The 20333-nt window shown below is 44.8% G+C and overlaps 3 protein-coding genes and 1 pseudogene across 3 annotated transcripts; all 4 read left to right on the forward strand.

Moving 5' to 3' along the window:
- The first annotated feature begins 5120 nt into the window (after positions 1-5120).
- On the forward strand, positions 5121-9006 carry LOC127755632 (F-box/LRR-repeat protein 3-like). The gene is made up of 7 exons (XM_052281322.1): positions 5121-5893; positions 6351-6479; positions 6792-6896; positions 6980-7503; positions 7584-7878; positions 7961-8209; positions 8379-9006. Exons 1-7 carry the CDS (start codon positions 5222-5224, stop codon positions 8436-8438), a joined length of 2034 nt encoding a protein of 677 aa, XP_052137282.1. The 5' UTR covers positions 5121-5221; the 3' UTR covers positions 8439-9006.
- Positions 9007-9897: 891 nt separating this feature from the next.
- On the forward strand, positions 9898-13055 carry LOC127753948 (probable protein phosphatase 2C 73). The gene is given in 7 exon segments (XM_052279400.1): positions 9898-9916; positions 9919-9986; positions 9989-10213; positions 10950-11291; positions 11528-11645; positions 11726-11949; positions 12304-13055. Coding segments are annotated over 7 exon segments (1413 nt in total). The 3' UTR covers positions 12721-13055.
- Positions 13056-13639: 584 nt separating this feature from the next.
- Positions 13640-14335, forward strand: LOC127754571 (uncharacterized). Its single transcript, XM_052280149.1, has one exon. It carries the CDS (start codon positions 13640-13642, stop codon positions 14333-14335), a length of 696 nt encoding a protein of 231 aa, XP_052136109.1.
- Positions 14336-15214: 879 nt separating this feature from the next.
- LOC127753884 (probable inactive DNA (cytosine-5)-methyltransferase DRM1B) lies at positions 15215-20225 on the forward strand (annotated as a pseudogene).
- Positions 20226-20333: the final 108 nt, after the last annotated feature.

The following is a 20333-nucleotide window of genomic DNA, read 5'->3' on the forward strand; positions in this document are numbered from 1 at the left end:
ACTTAAATGTGAAATATACTATATCTAACAGCCTCATCGGTTGGCCAAATACTTTGGCTGATCAGCCAAAACTGTCTCCAATTCAGCCAAACTTCAATGCAAATTAGTTAGCTTATTTTGCTTAAATGGCTGATCAGCCAAAGCATTTGCCATCCGATCAGGGAATAACCTTTGTGGATGGAGGGAGCATATGATTACTCCATTTTAATTTACATACAATGCGTATCGTTTTAAGATGCAAATTTACTCGAGCGCCGCCGGTTTGCTACTCCACCTACAAATATAATGTACGGATGGCAGCCAAAGTTGACTAGTACTCCAAACTGCTCCAGCTCATAGAAAATGTCAACTATAATTAGCTTGGAATTGGAATTATCTATCCGATAGATGATCCCGGTTCAACGCCGTAGCACGTTCGTACGTACGGCATGAATGATGATATGGATCAACACATGAAAAGTCAATATACTTGCATGATGTCAGCATCTAGCTCAACAAGAAAGCAACATATATATGCCATGTACTCTTACCCTTTCTCTTTCAACTAACTGCATGTACGTCTTCTTGCATAAATCAGCCAACTAATTAAGTTCTGGAGTATATATATGTGCCGCTTCAAACTGGCGACTCATTCCGCCAACATGCAGCTAATTATGGCATAATTACCTTGTATACATATATACGTACATTGGTTCGTACGGCCGGATGAACACATGCACCGGCAATTATATTATTTAAGTCCAGCTTGCATGCTTGATTAACAATGACGTTATTAGTTTACTGGGGGAGGCATCATGTTGCACGGAACAGTACTGTACTACTAACGATCTGTGTGCGCGTGCCGCGTGGTACGCCACTAATTAATCAATCGTCATTTACTAAGGTAGCATCAACTGGAGGAGTAGTATATATGAAAGCAACTGCAATAATCATGTCCCAGTTGGAGTTACCCATAGTTGCACATTTTCTCAAAATTTTGGTGAGGAACCTTGTGTCCCTAGATATTACGAACAGATAGTTATATTTTCATATAAATATATTGATATCCTATATTTATAGTTGGCCCACGTCTTTTAATAAATTTTGATAAAGTTCTCAACTTACCTTCCTCGTTTTTTCTCGTGCATGTTTTTCAAAATATTAAACGGTGTATTTTTTGCAAAAAAAAAATCTATACGGAAGCTGCTTTAAAAAATCATATTAATTTATTTTTTTCAAAAAAACTAATATTTAATTAATCATGCACAAATGAGTCATCTCGTTTTACGTGCGTGAGGGATTAGCTCCTAACCCTAAGCAACTAACACAGCCTTAGGGCCCTTTGAATCAAAGGATTCATATAGTAATTTCATAGGATTCAAATCCTATAGGAAATTTTCCTATTTGGCCCTTTGATTCAAAGGATTGAAGCTTTCCAAATCCTATGGAATTCCTATGGAATGGCACATTGCATGTGGATTTTGGAGGAAATTTAGCAAGAGCTTCAACCTCTTGAAAAATTTTCTTTGAGTCTATCTCTCTCATTCGATTCCTGTGTTTTTCCTGTGCTCCAATCAAACGACCATTCCTGTGTTTTTCTTGTGTTTTGCAATCCTCTGTTTTACACTTCAATTCCTGTTAGAATCATATGTTTTTCCTATTTCTCTGTTTTTTCTACCCTACGATTTAAAGGGACCCTTAACTTTTGTAGAATCAAAACAATTGCAGGTTAGAGTACGGTGTAGAAGAAGCCTTCCCAAGAAGAGAACGGACAAGGAGGAATTTTTACTGGAAATGCGAGCAGATAAAGATAAGCAATCAGCTGGTGCCTACTCCTGTACTTGAAGCGCCTTTTCTTTCAAGATTTTGGGTGTACATAGTGGAGTCTGGAGTGGTGGTTTAGAGCGAGTGCTTATCAGGACAGGTATGTACTGAGGAGGAGAGGATCTAGCTAGTTCATGTTCCAGTACCAAACGGAACGGAACGGAACTGAATTCTGTCCTTTCTAGGTACGGCATGCCACTCAGACCGACCGACCTAACCTGCTTTTTATTATTCAGTTTTTTTTCCATCTCTCCACATGCATGAACGGCTGGCCAGATATATGCTTTCACCTTTTGCTAATTGCTACTGCTTTTCGATAGCCTTTTGGCTTCAATTGCTCGTGCCACGTCATCACTGCATTCATAATTTCATTTGCTTCTCTGTTTCCAAACATAAGCATTTTTAGGTATAAATTTTATGTGCAATATAAACATTTTTGATACACTGATTCTAACAAATTTAAATATTTTCATCCAATCAGACGCTTAGAAGGAATCCAAGCAATTCAAAATCTAAAATTTCATCAATAAGGTATTAAAAGCAGAGAACATTTCTCTTTAATCTTACACCCTTTTTATTTAGGTTTATATAAGCTAGTTAATGAGTCAGAAAGTCTAAGCTTAAACAAACAAACATACTTTTCGTTTGTTTTTTAAAGTCATAAGTTACTATTACACTATTAAGCCAAAAATTAGTATAGAAAATATGTGAGTTAGAGGTATGACTCCACTTTAGAACTTATGATTTTAAATTTACTGGCTTATAAATCATATGAGAAAAAAAACTGACTTAAAATCTTAAGCCAATAAATCTAAGTCTAAAAAAAGGCCCTTAATATTAATTTGATTAAATAGCCTATCAATGGAGCACTACTCCAGAGACATGAGCTAAAATGGATGGTTGGTTTTAGGTATGAGCATACATACCAAGATACGAGTTATCACTTTTGTAGATATGCTCAAGCTAGTGGCTGCCTGCATGATGGACAGATAGCTTATTCCTTGTGTGTCTCATTCATGCTTTCTATCGAAGTGGAGAGACAAATACCTAATATGCTTTTATTTCAAAAGAAAAACTAATATGTTGGCTTTTAGAATTCTTTTACTATATCATCAACCTGATTAGATTTGAAACAAATCAAACATAATTTGATATACTTTCATCCCTATAACCCCTCTGTCAAAAAAAAAACAACTACTAGGATGTGACACGTCCTCTCTATGTCCAGATTTATCGTACTAGGATATATCACATCCTCTCTATGTCCAGATTTGTTGTACTAGGATGTGTCACATCCTAATACTAGGTTGCCTTTTTTTGACAGAGGGAGTACATACATATATATTACACAAAATATGATTGGCAACAGCATGATACCGCGGTTGAACAACACGAGTACATCTCTACTACTATAAAATCGCAGACGACATGTTCCCTCTCCCTCATGTCACTCGCATAACCACCCATCCTTAAAAAAAAACAAAGAAAAATCAAACTATTGGTTAAAAAGAAAAAAAATCGGTTCAAAAATACCGGTCAGATTGTTTCGATCTATGGGCTCATGCAACCTATTCTCATATGGTCCTGTTGTAATATATGAGCATGGCACCGATCATACTCTTGTAAAGGTTAAAAAGTAAAAACCGTTGTACGCAATATGTTACATGTGACTACTTATGTACCACTATCTAACTGTAACTGTATCTGAATGTGTTCGATGATGTATGTAATGTGGAAAAATAATTATATATCAAATCATCATTTTTGGAAGTATACAAATTTTTGGAAGTATAATAATTATATAATTATATCATTTTTTGGAAGTATACAAATGCTGAAAATTTTCACAATAACAAATCATCGTCACGAGAACGACATGCGAACACTCAACTAGTTCGCGCTGAAACCTTGCGAACTATAGCCATGGTCAATAAGATCAGATGCGGACACCACAAAATTGCAAGAATTCGCACAGGCATGAAGGGAAGTAATTTTATAGGGCCGCGGGATGGCATATTTTCTATGTAAACTGAGCCGTGTGGTCACGAGCTCGCACCATGCCTGCATGCACTCGTTCGGGTCAGTCCGAGGACATCATCGACTTTGCATCCCATCTGCTTGAACTCGTCTGGATGCTGGCACATGATGTTGTCAATCAAATATGATCACAATTATACAGAAAGGTAGGTGGATTTAATTACATTATTACATTGGTTTATTATGTTGGCTCAGCATTTGCCAACTCAAATGCAGCAAAGTACTTCATCCGTTTCAGGCTATAAGATGTTTTGACTATCAAACTACTTCAAGTTTGACTAAGTTTATAGACAAATATAATAATATTTATAACACCAAATTGGTTTCATTAAATCAATAATTGAATATATTTTCATAATAAATTTTTCTTGAGTTGAAAATGTTATTTTTTCTACAAACTTAATCAAACTTAAAATAATTTGACTTTGACCAAAGTCAAAATGTCTTATAACCTGAAACGGAGGTAGTAGCTCACAAGTTTGCTGAGTTATATGATGTCGTCTTTAAACTGACCCTCGCGTTCTCAAGCAATAGTCCCAGCTATGCTGAAGACAACATGGTATATTTGTGCACGCTAATTAGAAGTCATATATTAATGTAAATTCAGGGAAAAAAGGTATATTTTTAAATCTTTTTGCATATAACGTGTGCGTGCAAGCAGAAAAAGAAAATGAGAAGGAAAACGTTATGCAAACAGAAAGTAGATGCAGAACCCACGGATTGAGTGCAATGGCGACTCCCTTCCTTCACCCAAGCCGAGCCGTCCCCGGGGTGCACGGGACCAGTCAACAACTCCCCAAGGGCAGCGCGTCCTCTTCCACTTCAACATCTACTATCTTTTCTCACGCTTTTTCCGTTACCCGCGAAGAGCTGAATACGAGGAGGGCCCATGCGTCGGTGGGTAGGGTGAAAAGATTCCATGGGTAGAAGGAGTAGTTGTGTGATTTCGTACGAGTCCGCACTCACAAGCTGTACGATCCGTTCCGTCCGTCCTTTGATCCTTTTCTATCTCTCCTCCCCCGCATCGCCCCCTCCCCATTTGACTCTCTCCACTCGCCTTCGCTTTCCACTTCTACCCCACCCTGTACTCTCTCCGTACATTACCGTCCCTTCCCCACATTTACCATTCCACCCCCACATGACCACGTATATTACCGTCCTTTGCCAGCCATGCTTGTACTTGGACGAGGGGCAAATACGGTAACCCAGCTGGTGACCTCACCTCACCCAGATCGAGGCGCCGCCGGGGCACTCTCGTCATCTCATCTCCCCCTTGTTTCGTTTCTTCCTCCCTTCTTCTCCATCTCCACATGCGCCGCGCCAAACGCCCACCATTATTACTACCTTCCCTTCCCTTCTTCTTGTTGCAGTCAACCTCGCCATGGCCTCGCCTATGCCAACGCCTACCCACCGCGTCAAGCGCCGCCGCCTCGACCTCTCCCCGCCCCCGCACCTCAACGACCTCGCCGACGAGCTCCTCTTCCTCATCCTCGACCGTGCCGCCGCCCATGACCCCCGCGCCCTCAAGTCCTTCTCCCTCGTCTCCCGCGCCTGCCACGCCGCCGAGTCGCGCCACCGCCGCGTACTCCGCCCCTTCCGCCCCGACCTCCTCCCCGCCGCGCTCGCCCGCTACCCCGCCCTCTCCCGCCTCGATCTCTCCCTCTGCCCGCGCCTCCCCGACGCCGCCCTCGCCGCGCTCCCCGCCGCGCCGTCCGTCTCCGCCGTCGACCTCTCCCGCTCCCGGGGGTTCGGCGCCGCCGGCCTCGCCGCGCTCGTCGCCGCGTGCCCCAATCTCACGGACCTCGACCTCTCCAATGGCCTCGACCTCGGGGATGCCGCGGCGGCGGAGGTGGCCAAGGCGCGCCGCCTGCAGAGGCTCTCGCTGTCGCGATGCAAGCGCATCACTGACATGGGGCTCGGATGCATCGCCGTCGGATGCCCCGACCTGCGCGAGCTCTCGCTCAAGTGGTGCGTCGGGGTCACTCATCTCGGACTAGACCTCCTCGCCCTCAAGTGCAACAAGCTCAACATCCTGGATCTCTCCTACACCATGGTACTTGTGCCTTGCCTCTTCATCTCTCTGTTCCATTTCATTTACTGTATTTCTTCTTGTACCTAGACGACAGAAAGGGAAAAAAGAACTCCCTTTTCCCCTTCCATTCGCTTCTTGATTTCAAGGTCAGGTTTTTTTTTGAGGAAACTTAATTTAGTGGTTTTTTTTCTTGTTCTTGTTTGTGAATCTGCCGGTTCTCTGCACCTGACATGAATATTGCCCACAAAATAACATTAGCCTATGATGGCAGAAGCGCTTTGGAAATTGGACTATTCTTGATCTGCAGATGCTCTTATCTATACCCAAAATGATATTTGCCTCACCTTTTCAATTGTCAGAACCAGTAGTAACTACTTCTCCCGTTGATTTGTTTTATCATCATTTTTTGGTTATAGGTTAATTATTTGCCCTGCAGTTTAGATCACACTCATCAGACTAAGAAAAAAATGTTGTGCAGATTGTAAAAAAATGCTTTCCAGCTATCATGAAGCTACAAAATCTACAAGTGTTACTACTGGTGGGATGTAATGGAATTGATGATGATGCCCTTACTAGTCTTGATCAAGAATGCAGCAAATCACTACAGGTAATCATCAACCCCTATCTTTTTCACTGTGAGCATTGTGCTAGCTAAATTTAAATCTGATTAATATCCTTGTTTATTGTCTTCTGCTCTGAGTATATTCAGTTAGCTTCTCATGTAAAGTAGGTTTGCAATGCTAATGTTGTAGGGATACTAACATGTATATACCTCGTATATTGTTTGGTACATTTCAATTCAGGCTATATGGATATTGCAACTGAAACAATTTGGACTAAATCATTGTTAGCCTTCAACAATAAGAGTATCACAATTTCTGGTAACTGAGAGCTGAAATTATGTCTGTTACTCTTTCAGGTTCTTGATATGTCAAATTCTTACAATGTCACTCATGTCGGTGTTCTGTCCATTGTGAAGGCAATGCCGAATCTGTTGGAACTCAATCTATCATACTGCTCTCCTGTAAGTAGCCCACTGTCTAGTTTTATCACCTGAACAATTGGACATAACTTGAGCTCAGTTTATCTACACTTTTCTTGTGGCAGGTTACTCCTTCTATGTCAAGCAGCTTCGATATGATTCATAAATTGCAGACACTGAAGCTGGATGGTTGCCAATTCATGGATGATGGATTAAAATCCATTGGGAAATCCTGTGTTTCTTTGAGGGAGTTAAGTCTGAGCAAATGTTCTGGAGTGACAGACACAGATCTTTCTTTTGTCGTGCCAAGACTGAAAAATTTGCTGAAGCTGGATGTTACTTGTTGTCGCAAAATCACTGATGTTTCATTAGCTGCCATCACAACCTCATGCCCCTCCCTCATCTCTCTGAGAATGGAGTCCTGTAGCCTTGTTTCCAGAAAAGGACTACAGCTGATTGGAAGGCGCTGCACTCACTTGGAGGAATTGGATCTTACTGACACTGATTTGGATGATGAAGGTTTGAAAGCTCTCTCTGGATGCAGCAAACTTTCAAGCCTAAAAATTGGCATATGCTTGAGGATAACTGATGAGGGCCTTAGACACGTTAGCAAGTCCTGTCCAGATCTCCGAGATATCGATTTGTACAGGTTATTCCCTACACATTGCATATTTGATTTCCTTTCCTTCCGTGATAGGAGCCAAGACTAACTAATAGCCTCTCTTTCAGGTCTGGGGCGATCAGTGATGAAGGGGTTACTCATATAGCTCAAGGATGCCCAATGTTAGAGTCTATCAGTTTGTCCTACTGCACAAAATTAACAGACTGTTCACTGAGATCACTTTCAAAATGCATAAAGCTGAACACATTGGAGATTCGTGGCTGCCCCATGGTTTCATCTGCTGGTCTGTCGGAAATTGCCACAGGATGCAGGCTACTTTCTAAGCTTGATATCAAGAAATGCTTTGAGATCAATGACATGGGAATGATTTTCCTTTCCCAATTCTCTCACAACCTCCGGCAGGTATTAGCCCATTCTGCTGTAAAAGAAATAATCGCAATACCGTGCTTCCAATTGTCTTAATAACATCTCCTCATCACTGCAGATAAACTTGTCATATTGTTCGGTCACCGACATTGGGCTTATATCCCTTTCAAGCATATGTGGCTTGCAGAACATGACCATTGTGCATTTAGCGGGTGTTACGCCTAATGGACTGATAGCTGCTCTTATGGTCTGTGGTTTGAGAAAAGTGAAGCTTCATGAAGCATTCAAATCCATGGTGCCATCACATATGCTCAAAGTTGTTGAAGCCCGTGGTTGTCTTTTCCAGTGGATTAATAAACCCTACCAGGTATTCTACTATATTTCTTTTCTGGTTATACAAAGTAAGATGCTAGTCGGTTTACTTGTGTAGAAGAATTGAAGTGCAAAATAGTTCACCCTTGCGTTTTGGCCATGTTCATTAACTGGTATGCAGTTTATTAGAAAGCAGTGTCTAATAACAGGTGTGGTCTTGGCAGGTTGCGGTAGAACCGTGTGATGTATGGAAGCAGCAGTCGCAGGATTTGCTTGTACAGTGAAATGTTTCAAAGATAAACGTTGTGGAAACTGGGGCGTGTTTTGTGGTGTTGAATTTATCTAGAGCAATATCTCCAGTCCTAGAGAATGAGCTCCAAAAGTTTTGTGCCATAACTGGCTGAATAGTGTATTGAATTGCTGACGGTAGTATTGTCAGAACAACATACTAGTACTGGTATTTTGCTTGTATGCCAGTGGAGGCGAGGGAGGTTATATTCTTGCTGTGTTGTATATAGCGCAGGTAGGAATCAACAATCAAAGAGAGATCATTGGGGTAAAGCATGTTGTAAGTGGTGCGGAGTATGTGATATGCCTTGCTGTGCCTTTTTGATGCACAATTTGATTAATGGAATGGAACATTGCATTCTCACTATAATTTGGTTGTTCCATCTCCTAGTGTTTTATGTGGAGTGTTATCTGGAATGAGGTCTCATAGCTTCCTTGCCTGAATAAAGGCACTGAACACTATATTAGTTTTCTGCGAAGGTCTGAATGCTAGCTAGTTGAGAGCTGAGACATGGTAGCGGGCGGTTTTGTCAGGCATGCCCGGACTGCACGGGTTCTTGTTGGTTGTTGCTACTCCAGTTCATCTCTCCCAGCAGAAAGATGGAGTCATTTACACAGTAAGGTTCCATGCATGGTCCAATGCATAAAAATGCTTATCACTATTTAACTTTGCTGGTGTTGGGCAATTGTCTCCAAGGACCGGGGAAATAGGTGAGGGCAATTGTCATAAAAATGCAAGTCACAAGTCGATGTTACAACTGAAATATGTGAGAGGGAACAGCAACAACAGGTAGGCACGGTGTAAAGCATTGAAGACTGAAGCGGAGGAGGATGGATGGTGCGCAGCGCAATGCAAAACTGCAGATGCATGCAGGTAGGCGATTCAGCAGTTGATTCTGGAGCTGAGAAAATAAATAAATACTCTAATTGCAAGCAACCAACGTCCCAACCCAACCAACAGTTGTAATAATGAGCAACTTCCGTCCATCCGCAACTACTGTATACTCCTGTATACTCTACTATCCATCATCGCCGTTGTGCACAGGGATCCCTCCATCTCCACGTACTTCTCCACGCCTCCATCGATGGGTCAGAATTCAGATACAGCTCACTTCATCTTCAGAGAAAACCTCGTATCCTTTTACAACACTGCATTGCATTTGCACTGTCATTTCCTTCCTTTCAGTTTTACTGTATAGTTTCATCTGCAGTATAGTAGACTAGTACACATATACACTGGTAGTCGATCAACATAAAAGATGGTAGTAGTAAGATGTTGTCCTGAAATTTTCAGTCATGAAGGACGAAATGCTCCAACCTTACCTTACCTGTACGACAGGCATGCATGTTACTCCAGTAGTGAGGTGGTTCTTGTATGGCCGACGCGGCGAGTCACCAAGACGATAGACAGCCGGCTGGCCATCATCGATGCACATCCGTCGCCATTAATGGCCGATGGATGGGGTGCCTGATGCCCAACATCACCATCAATGATAAAACAACAAAACTACTTCAACCACCCCTACGCATTCAACTCCATTCTACTCTCTCTACCCCCTCCTTCCTTCCTTCCTTCCTTCCTAGGGGAGCATCAGCAGCAGCAGAAGCAATGGGGATATGCTGCAGCAAGGGGAAGGAGGAGCTTGAGGAGGAGGGATTTCCATGGAAGCACGACGCCTTCTTCCACGACCAGCTTTGGAGCGCTGGCGTCTCCATGCACACCAAGCAAGGCTGGAAGGGCGCCAACCAGGACGCCATGACTACCTGCCAGGTAACCACATCTCTCTTGCATTGGATTGCTTGCTCATCACATTGCTGCCTCATTGCTTCCATGTTTTTCCCAGTCCTCCTTTGCTTGTATGTACAGATTCTTCTCTCATTTTGATACTAGTATCATGTACTAGTACTACACAAGCTGAGTCTCTAGCCATGGAGGAATGGGGTAATGCTAGTCTAGAAAGGGGCTTTGTTTGCCTACTACAACTTCAATTCAGGACATGATTTGACTTTGAGCACCATACACTAGTAGATTCATCCATGCTCTGCTGAAACTGATTTTTTTTGTAGCCTGAGCTGTACCTGCATTTCTGTAATAGCCTGTATTTACTTCAAATCTTCAACTAGACCTGATTGCTTGCTCTTGCATGTTTGTTCAGTGCTGCTTAGCTTCTTGTCTCTGCAAATTCCCTCATCTTTGTGATATTATGTACAGAAGCTAAAGCTAGCCATGGAGGGAAAAGGGTAGTGCTAGTAAGGGGCTTTGATTAGCTACTACAAGCTGAATTCAGAACATGATTTGAGCACCGGGCACTAGATTCATCTCTGCTTTTGCTGAAACTGACAAATGTACCTACATTTCTGTAATATTTACTTCAACTGTACCTGATCCTCTCTAGCTTGCACCTCCAATGATAGTACATTTCCCTTTTCCCCTTGATGTGCACATTTTACTTAATATATATAAGATAATCTAGGTCTTGATGTGCTACCTGTGTCAAGTTCATTAGGACTTTGCGGGGCACAAGGGCCAGATATTTTGTGGAGTTTTTGATGGGCATGGCCCTCTCGGAAGGGAAGTTGCTCGCCATGTCCGCGACGTCCTTCCAGTGAAACTATCCTCCTCTTTGGCACTGAAGACTGAACAAGATCCATCCAGCAACACAGATAAGGAAACCTTGGAAAAGTCAGATTGCACCTCATTGAGCGATACAAGCAATGAGAAGCAATTGTTATCCACCTGGAAGAACATATTTGTCAAGACATTTGAGGATGTTGATGAGGATCTGAGGCAACATTCTGGAATTGACTGCATTTGTAGTGGCACAACTGCTGTCACTGTCGTTAGGCAGGTACTAGAGCTACAACTATGCAAACTTGCAACATTTTTTTGTATTGCCAATAGTCTTGCCTATGCACTAGAAATACACCGTTTCTGCCTAAAAAACAAGCTTCTGAAACCATCAGATGCAACAAAGAAACTTGCCGAATTTTATGCGTATGTTACAGCTATACTTGTGCCTAAATACAGAACTCTCAAACTCGTAATCATTCTGATTAAATTCCCAAATACTATTCTTATGCACAGGGTGATCACCTGATCATTGCAAATTTGGGCGATTCACGTGCGGTTCTTTGCACCCGAGACAGCAAGGACCGCCCAATTTCAGTCCAACTAACCACTGACCTGAAACCAAATCTTCCAAGTAAGCCTCTGAATTTCTCAAAGTACAGAGATGTCTAAATTCAGACATTCACTTGTCATTCATATGGGGGCTTCTGACAGGCGAAGCTGAGAGAATCCTGAATTGCAAGGGGCGGGTTTTCGCCATGGACGATGAGCCGGACGTGCCTAGGATGTGGCTACCAGACCAAGACGCGCCGGGCCTCGCCATGGCAAGGGCATTTGGAGATTTCTGCTTGAAGAGTCATGGACTAATCTGTACACCAGAAGTCTACTACAGGAAGCTATCTGCAAAAGATGACTTCTTGGTACTTGCTACTGACGGGGTAAGCAAACAGAAAGACTTTTGCCTGATGATGGCAGCCAAATTCAGTTTCATTTACTCACCATCTTTTCATAATCAAGAGTAACACTTTTCTCTTGGTTGTTTCACTGCTACTCCAGTTCCAGTACTAGATATGAAATGAGCACAAAATTAATAGTGCAAAGCCATATGGTTGCAGCCAGAAAAGCGAAAGTTAACTGAATCATGAATGCTTTTGCCTCAATCAATCAATCAAATTGTTTTTTTAAAGATAATGCAACCAATCAAAATTTCATCCACAGGGAATTATAAATCAGAATAGCGGATAGAGGTTGTTTTTCAGATAATGCAACCAATCAAATTGTTGTGGGTGCAGATATGGGACGTGCTGTCGAACAAGGAGGTGATCAAGATCGTATCGTCGGCTACTGACCATTCCAAGGCCGCCAAGCAGCTCGTCGAGCGGGCGGTGCGCACGTGGCGGCGCAAGTTCCCGACGTCGATGGTCGACGACTGCGCCGTGGTGTGCCTCTTCTTGAAGCCTTCACCGTCGTCGTCGGAGAGCACCCCCGGGGACGCGAAACCTCCTCAGGCCGTGTCGTTCACGGGCAGCTTCCGAAAGGTCCTGGGCGGCGGCGGCGGCGAGGCGGAGGAGGGGACGAATGTATGGAGAGCTCTGGAGGGGGTGGCTCGGGTGAACTCGGTGGTGAGGCTGCCGCGGATGGGCGCCGTGCTGAGCTGGCGGCGGCGGTCGACGTCGCTGGAGGAAGACGACGAGGCGAGGATTGATTGATTGATTGATAACAGTCGCTTTCGTTGCCGGAAAACGTAATCCAGAGGGTTTGATTACATGCTTTAAATGGCAAAAATTAGGGAGACGCTTTAGAAGTTGATTGACGTAAACGTATGTCGCATTCAGGTTGTTGAGTTGACGGAATAGGGACCGATACTGCTGCTGCTATCCTCCCTCTCTTGTAGTAGCTGAAAATGATTGGCTAGCTGTTGGATGTGGTGGCCTTTGTTTGATTTATTTATTGTGATTCTTCCTTCCTTAATGGAGTACGCTATCAACAAATTAAATGGACATATATGATTGATGATTATCTGGAATAGATTAAACTCCATTTCAATTTCAGTTCATCTGATCTGGGAGCAGAGAAAGAGGAGCCCATGCACTGAAAATTCAGGCAAACAGATCGGGAGAGAATTATATACAGATAGACAGATTCTTAATTAGTGTTGGTAGATTTGAAAGTACTCCATCGTTCTCCCCAAACAGCCCCTTAATTCAAGTTTCACCCGTAGTCAGTTCTTTTATAATGGACAAGATTTCGAGTTTTCATTCCGTCGATGGCAGGAAAAAGTGCACCGAAGGTCCCTCAACTTGTCATATTACAAAATCGTCCCCCAACCACAAAATCAGATATATGACATCCCTCAAGTTACAAAACCCTTCAATTTAGATCCTTCGGTGGTTTTGACCCCGGTATTGTCCGACGTGGTGGCTGAGTCAGCGTGGGACCTGCGTGGGACCCACATGTCAGACTGTCCACGTCACCACTTCTTACCCTCCCCATCAACTCACTTCCTCTCTCCTTCCCTCTCCATGGGCGGTGGCCAGCGAAGAGCAGCCAGGGTGGCGTGGCAGGACGGTGCGGCGGGCGCGGGCGCGGTTGCCGGTGCAGAGGAGCACGCCGCGGTCGGGCGTCGCCATGGCCTCTCTTGTCCTCATTGAAGTCACCCCGCTCGACGAGGTCGGCGGCGGCGAGCACGGTGTCCCGTCGCGGCGTGCCCCGTTGAAGTCACCCTGGTCGACGAGGTCGGCGCACGCGAGCGGGGAGGGGCGTCGGTGGCGGGACCACAGGGGTAGAGCGAAGGGGGAGCTAGAGGGGAACGGCAGTGGCGAGGTGGAGGAGGAGGACTCCGCTCCGACGAAACTCCCATCCGGGGCGAGGGAGGAGCGGAAGACGGAGACGACGACAGCGGGAGGGAAGTGGGGATGGAGGCGGCGAGGAGGGAGTTGGCCGGCCGACGCGTTGCCGCCGCCGCCGCTGCCGTTGTCCTTCCGGCCATTGCTCTTCCGCAAGCCCGTCCCCAACGAGCCGCCGCTCCAGCCGTCCTCCCCCGTTCCAGCGCCATGGCAAGCGACGAGAAGCCGGCGGCGCGGCACCCCCGCCGCGGATGAGCGACAAGAAGCCGGCGGCGTGGCGCCCCCACCCGAAGCCGCCAACGACGATGAGGCCGAGCGGCGCGGAGTCGTCGGCACCGCCGCTCCCCATCCGCAGCCGCGCTCGCCTGCTGCTGCCGCTGCCTCTCCGCCACCGCGCTCGCCCAACTCCCTTGTCGCCGTCGGCCTGCTCCCGCCCGTCGCTGTCCACTCCTCAACCGCGTCTCCGCTGCTTCCCTAGCCACCGCCGCTGCAGGCTCGCCTTCGCCGCCCTCGCTTGCCCGCCGCCACGCGTTGCCGTACCTCACGCGGCTGTCGCGGTGCTCCGGGAGCCCCGCCATGGCCTCCCGCAGCACCACGCTCCCTCCTCGCCGCGCCGCCCTTCCTCTGCCTCGCCGCCGCCGTCGGGAGATGACGGCCTGGCCCTACTCTTCTCTGATCCTCTAATTGGTCCCAAACCGGCGCCCGCAGCGCGTCATATGCCGCCGCCGCCACCCGGAGTCCCGCGCCTTGGCGTCCTCGCCGCCACCGCCCGGGCCTCTCTGACGGCCCGACCCCGAGGTCGCACGCGCGGTGAGCCGGTGACGCTCTCCCTTCTCCCGCATCGTCAACGATGCCGCCGCCGCCGCCGCATCGCCGGCCCGCCGGGTGTCCTCTCCCACCTCGCCCAGACGAGCTCCCCACCCGCCGGGCATCCTGCAGAGGGGAAAGAGAGAGAGAGAGAGAGAGAGAGATAGAGAGAGAAGAGGAAGGGGGAGAAGGGGGAAGAGAGAGGTGCTGACTGTACACCCTGACATGTGAGACCCACGTGGGTCCCACGCTGACTCAGCCGCCACATCGGACGAAGCTGGGATCAAAACCACTGAAGGACATAAAGTGAACGATTTTGTAAGTTGAGGGATGTCTTATATCTGGTTTTGTGGTTGGAGGATGATTTTGTAATTTGATGACAAGTTGAGGGACCTTCGGTGTACTTTTTCCTCTATGGCATGAATACCAACCAGTAGATCGTTGGTGCCTCATTCCCTTCCTCCTGGGCCGCAACGGGATTAATGGCTAGCTTGAGGCCCATATTATTGTTGGGCCGTAACGGGAATGCTAGATACGTGCGGCCCGTCTTCTCTGGTAGTCGTCGACAAGACAAGCCAAGGGGAGCGGAGGCGACGGCGTCCGACCATCACCGACCTCTCCTCCTCTTCCACCGCGCGCTTCCTCGCCACCGCATCTAGGCCGGCCATCGGCGGAGGAGAGGGAGGCCAGCACGCGGCGGAGCAGCGAGAGGTTATTGCCCGAGGCGCTTCGCGGACCTTCTACAATGGTGGTAAGAGCTCCCTCCCTCCTCTTCTCTCCTCTCCTCTCCTTCCTCCATCCATGACATCAGTTTGGCCACACCCAATGGTTCCCGCTGCCGCGTGCAGGCGATGCGCTTCTGCTGCTGCTGTTGTTCGTGTATTGCTCCATCTGTGCACGATTTGTTCGTGCATAGGGTTTCCGACTGGAATTGGGTTGGAGGGGCTTCTGGTTTACCCTTTATTCAATCGCACAGGGATGATCTGCATTCTGATCCTAAAATTATCTCTTACTGTGATGGCTGATGTCGTGCTTGTGAATTTGATTCGTGATATCGTGTGGATATATTGCGAACCGCATGCGGAGAAGCATAATATTTTTTTCCCTTGTGATTTGATGAGGCTATGTGATATTGGGGTGGCACTGGCAGTATGCCTTACACAAGATGCTACATTAAACCCGATTCAATCTTTCGCTATTTTTTTCCTTTCCTCTGAAATTGCCTTATTTCCACTGCTAGTCGAGATATTTGGGGTGAGGTGCTTAACTTATGTTACAGGACTGGGCTAGCGACAGCGATGAGGATAGCGAGTTCGAGTGGGATACTGATGGTGAGTCTGAGGCCACGTTTGCTCCAGCCTTTTCGAACACGGATGCGCCTGGTCCGTCCACGAGACCCAGGCTACAGGTAGGAGATATAAGTCTAGTTGAACACACACGAGCTGGTCATTTGTTTTAACCATTATATTACCTTACTATAATTATAATCATAATAGTGAACACACACGAGCTGGTCATTTGTTTTAACCATTATATTACCTTACTATAATTATAATCATAATATGGTGTTTGTCTAAAGGATGCTAATGGGAAGGCCAATGGATCAGCACCATCAGCTTTGGTTGCTTACTTTTTGGGAATGGGTTTCTCGAGAGAGATGGTCTTCAGAGCTATCAAGGAGATTGGTAATGATAACAATAATACATTTCCTCATTTGCTTAGGTTGTATTTTGCATCTTTTGTTTCAACTGTTGCCGTTTCTTTTAGGGGACACAGATTCGGAGCAAATTCTTGAGTTACTTCTCACTTATCAGGTATTTGCTCACGTGGTTGCATCACTTTGTTTATTATCTAATGCTCTATTGTACAAGTCATGTTGTGTAATACTGTAATGCAGGCGATAGGCAGTGACCCTTCAGTGGGTAACAGCTCTCATTCTGCCTGTGACCCCCAGATTCTTGAAGAAGAAGATGAAGAGGAGGATGTTAATTGGGATGAGGATGATACTGTTGACAATTTTGATAGGGCTACTTACTCTGATGGTTCTGGTGATGAGGTATTCACATGACTCCCTCCTTGGTCATTATATATTTATATCAGATACTTGTGTCTATTTCTCAACCAATTTACCTGATCATGATCGAACCTTTGTTACACTTGTTTCATGCCAAGCACACATTCCCTTTTAGTGCTTGTCTAAATTATCTATTGGTCTTGGTCCAATAAATTGGAAGGTTTTGTGACTTAAGTTATGTTTCACTTTTATTTAGTAAACAAGTGTACATGCTTACCTGTACTGCAATGCTGTAGCTTTTTGGGTTATCTATAAAACAGTACCTGTTCCTGTAGGGTTGTTAAAGGATCTTTGTTGATCCTGCTCTTGCTTCTATGTTTCTTTAGCTGGCATTTTTGTATGGTGCCTTTATAGTGAGAGAGAGATAGCAAAACTACTACAGAACCATCAAAGAGATGATCATATACTTCTACAAGGTCGTATTCAAACCAAGCAATGATGAAAGATAGTCTACTGGATGCCTATAATTGAATGGTTGCAAGTTAAGACCACCAGACAGAACAATGATAACCACTGGCTACATCTGAAAACATAATAGACAACAAAAAATGGAACTGAAATGATGCCTATGAGAGCTTAGGTAATCTGTGCTGGGCATTTATCCATGTGTTGATGATTGATAAGCTGTACTCCCCCTCCTTTTTGTGGTCTAACATGCTTTCTTGTTTCACCATTTTTTAAATAGTTTTACTACTTTTTCATTACATCTTTAGTATGAGTTTCCTCTAACTTTAATCCTCAAAATAAGTTCCTCTATAGTATGGTAGTATCTATTTGCATGGAGTTGTAAGACGCAACAACAAATTTGACACAGAAGGATAATCGTATATTTTGTTGCAGTAAATTTGGGTGTACATGCATATATGTGATGCCTGCATTAGTTGCTTTGTTGGGAGGCTATTTCAGACTGCAATTCATGAGTGAGATGTAGCAAATGTTTTCAGTCTGCTTGTAATGTGCTTTGTTGCAGGACTTTTTACAAGAGATGTCCGAGAAAGATGAGAAAATCAAGTCCTTAGTCAGCATGGGTTTTCCTGAAGATGAAGTAATGAGGGCTATTACTAGATGCGGTATACCTCTATTGAAGTTGCTGCTTTGACAGTAAGGAGCCTTATACTGCCTATGCTGGGTTAAAATTTGGCAGGTCTGGATGCGTCTGTAGATTTGTTGGTTGAGTCAATCTATGCACCAGCGACTGCAGGAAATGTTTATTTTACAAACTTATCTGACTATGAGGTATGGGTACCTTGTGATTATAGAGCATCTGAATGGTGAAATTGTTTTCATTTCTTTAATGTAATGCCACTGGCATAATGTTTATTTTTGTGCAGGATACAGAGTTCAGTTCCTTTGGAGGAAGAAAGAAAACAAAATTAATAGATGGAAGCAAGAAAAAAAGAGAACGGTATAGAAGTAGACCACAATGGAATCAAGTGCCATTTGACGGCAGCCATGAAGAGCCAATGCCTCTTCCAAATCCAATGGTGGGATTCAGCTTGCCCAATGACGGGTTAAGGTCAGTCCACAGAAACCTTCCTGACCAGGCTCTTGGACCACCATTCTTTTACTATGAAAACGTGGCCCTAGCTCCAAAAGGTGTATGGACGACCATCTCAAGGTTCTTGTATGACATTTATCCTGAGTTTGTAGATTCCAAATACTTATGTGCTGCTGCTAGGAAGAGGGGTTACATCCATAACTTGCCGATTGAGAACAGGTCACATGTTCTTCCCATTCCCCCAAAGATAATATCTGAAGCCTTTCCTTCTACTAAGATGTGGTGGCCCTCTTGGGATCCAAGAAGGCAGTTCAACTGCTTGCAAACTTGTGTGGCAAGCGCAAAGCATACAGAACGAATACGATGTGCTCTTGGTAGATTCGGCGATGCACTACCTCCAGCAGTTCAGAAGAGTGTCTTGGAAGAATGTAGGAAGTGGAACCTTGTCTGGGTTGGAAAGAACAAGGTTGCTACTCTAGAGCCTGATGAGATGGAATTCCTATTGGATACCCTAGGAATCATACCAGGGGAGTTAGCAGGACAGCGAGATATAGAGCTCTTGGGAATTCATTCCAAGTTGATACAGTTGCCTACCACCTCTCTGTGCTGAGGAACATATTCCCTAATGGCATGAACGTCTTGTCCTTGTTTTCGGGTATTGGTGGAGCAGAAGTAGCTCTCCACAGGCTTGGGATCTGTATGAAGACAGTGGTCTCAGTCGAAATATCAGAGGTAAACATGACGTTGCTGAGGAGTTGGTGGGACCAGACCCAAACTGGCACGCTGATTGAAATCGCAGATGTTCAAAATCTTACTGCTGAAAGAATTGAACTATTCATCAGAAGATTTGGTGGCTTTGACCTGGTGATCGGGGGCAGCCCGTGCAACAAGCTGGTAGCAACAGATACCACCGTGATGGCTTGGAGGGCAAGCACTCAGCACTATTCTATCACTACTACAGAATCTTGGATTCTGTAAAGACTATTATGGCTAGCATGTAAGCTAGCCCATTAACGAACTCTGTGAATTATTGTTGCTAATGAAATTGGAACCTGATGGTTGACCTTCTTTCACAAGGTTTCTCTTGCCATGGCTCAATACGTTCTACTAATTTACCCCAAGTGCAAAATGCTCCTTCCATTTTGATAATGCTTGCAGTTCTGGTGCGAAAGGTATGAAAATTACATCTGACAACATGTCTCTCATTTTTGTACTACTATTATGTATACAAACTGAAGATTGCCATGGAGGAATAGGCTAATGCTATTAAGGGGCTTTGTTTGATTACTACAAGCTGAATTATGAACATGATTTGAGCACCATACACTAGATTCATCTCTGCTTTTGCTGAAGTTGAAATTCTGCAACCTGAATTGTACTTGCATTTCTATAATAACCTTTATTTATTTTGATTGTGCCTGAATGTCTATAGCTTGCACCTCCAATGCAAGTACATTTCCCTTTTTCCTGTTGATATGCACAATTCACTTGATATATCTTTACTATAAAAAAATCTTGAATCTTTGAAGGAAAGTTGTTTCGCCATGTTCGCAAGGCCCTTCTGATGAAACAATCCTCCTCCTTGACACTGAAAACTGAACAAGATCCTTCCAATAACAGTGATAAGGATTCACTGGACAAATAAGACTGCACCTCATTCAGTGATACAAGCGATGAGAAGCAATTGTTATCCACCTGAAAGAACATGTATGAGGGTGTGGACGAGGAGCTAAGGCAACATTCTTGAATTGGTTGCATTTGTAGTGGCACAACCGCTGTCACTGTCGTTACACATGTATTAGTACTACGATTACAGAATCTTTCAACTATTTTTGCACCGGCAAGAGTCTTGTCCATATAGTAGAACTACACCATCTCTACCTAAAACTAAGATTCTGAAATCATAGCATGCAAGACATTGAACATTGAACTTGCCAAAATTTGTGCGTATGTCATATATAGTTATAGTTTGTAGGGATAAATACAAAACTCTCGAACCCTTGAATTGCCCTGTTTTCCCATTGCTATGCTTATGCGTAAGGTGATCACCTGATGATTGCAAATTTGGGTGATTCGTGTGCTGTTCTATGCCCAATT

The sequence above is a fragment of the Oryza glaberrima genome, chromosome 11, assembly GCF_000147395.1.
Source record: "Oryza glaberrima chromosome 11, OglaRS2, whole genome shotgun sequence".
NCBI classification, from domain to species: Eukaryota; Viridiplantae; Streptophyta; class Magnoliopsida; order Poales; family Poaceae; genus Oryza; species Oryza glaberrima.

Coding starts and splice junctions, on each gene's coding strand:
- LOC127754571 (XM_052280149.1), top strand. CDS start 13,640: ATGGCCTCTCTTGTCCTCATTGAAGTCACCCCGCTCGACGAGGTCGGC.
- LOC127755632 (XM_052281322.1), top strand. CDS start 5,222: ATGGCCTCGCCTATGCCAACGCCTACCCACCGCGTCAAGCGCCGCCGC. Junction 6,897..6,979: donor ATCTATCATACTGCTCTCCT/GTAAGTAGCCCA, acceptor TTCTTGTGGCAG/GTTACTCCTTCTATGTCAAG. Junction 7,504..7,583: donor CGAGATATCGATTTGTACAG/GTTATTCCCTAC, acceptor CCTCTCTTTCAG/GTCTGGGGCGATCAGTGATG.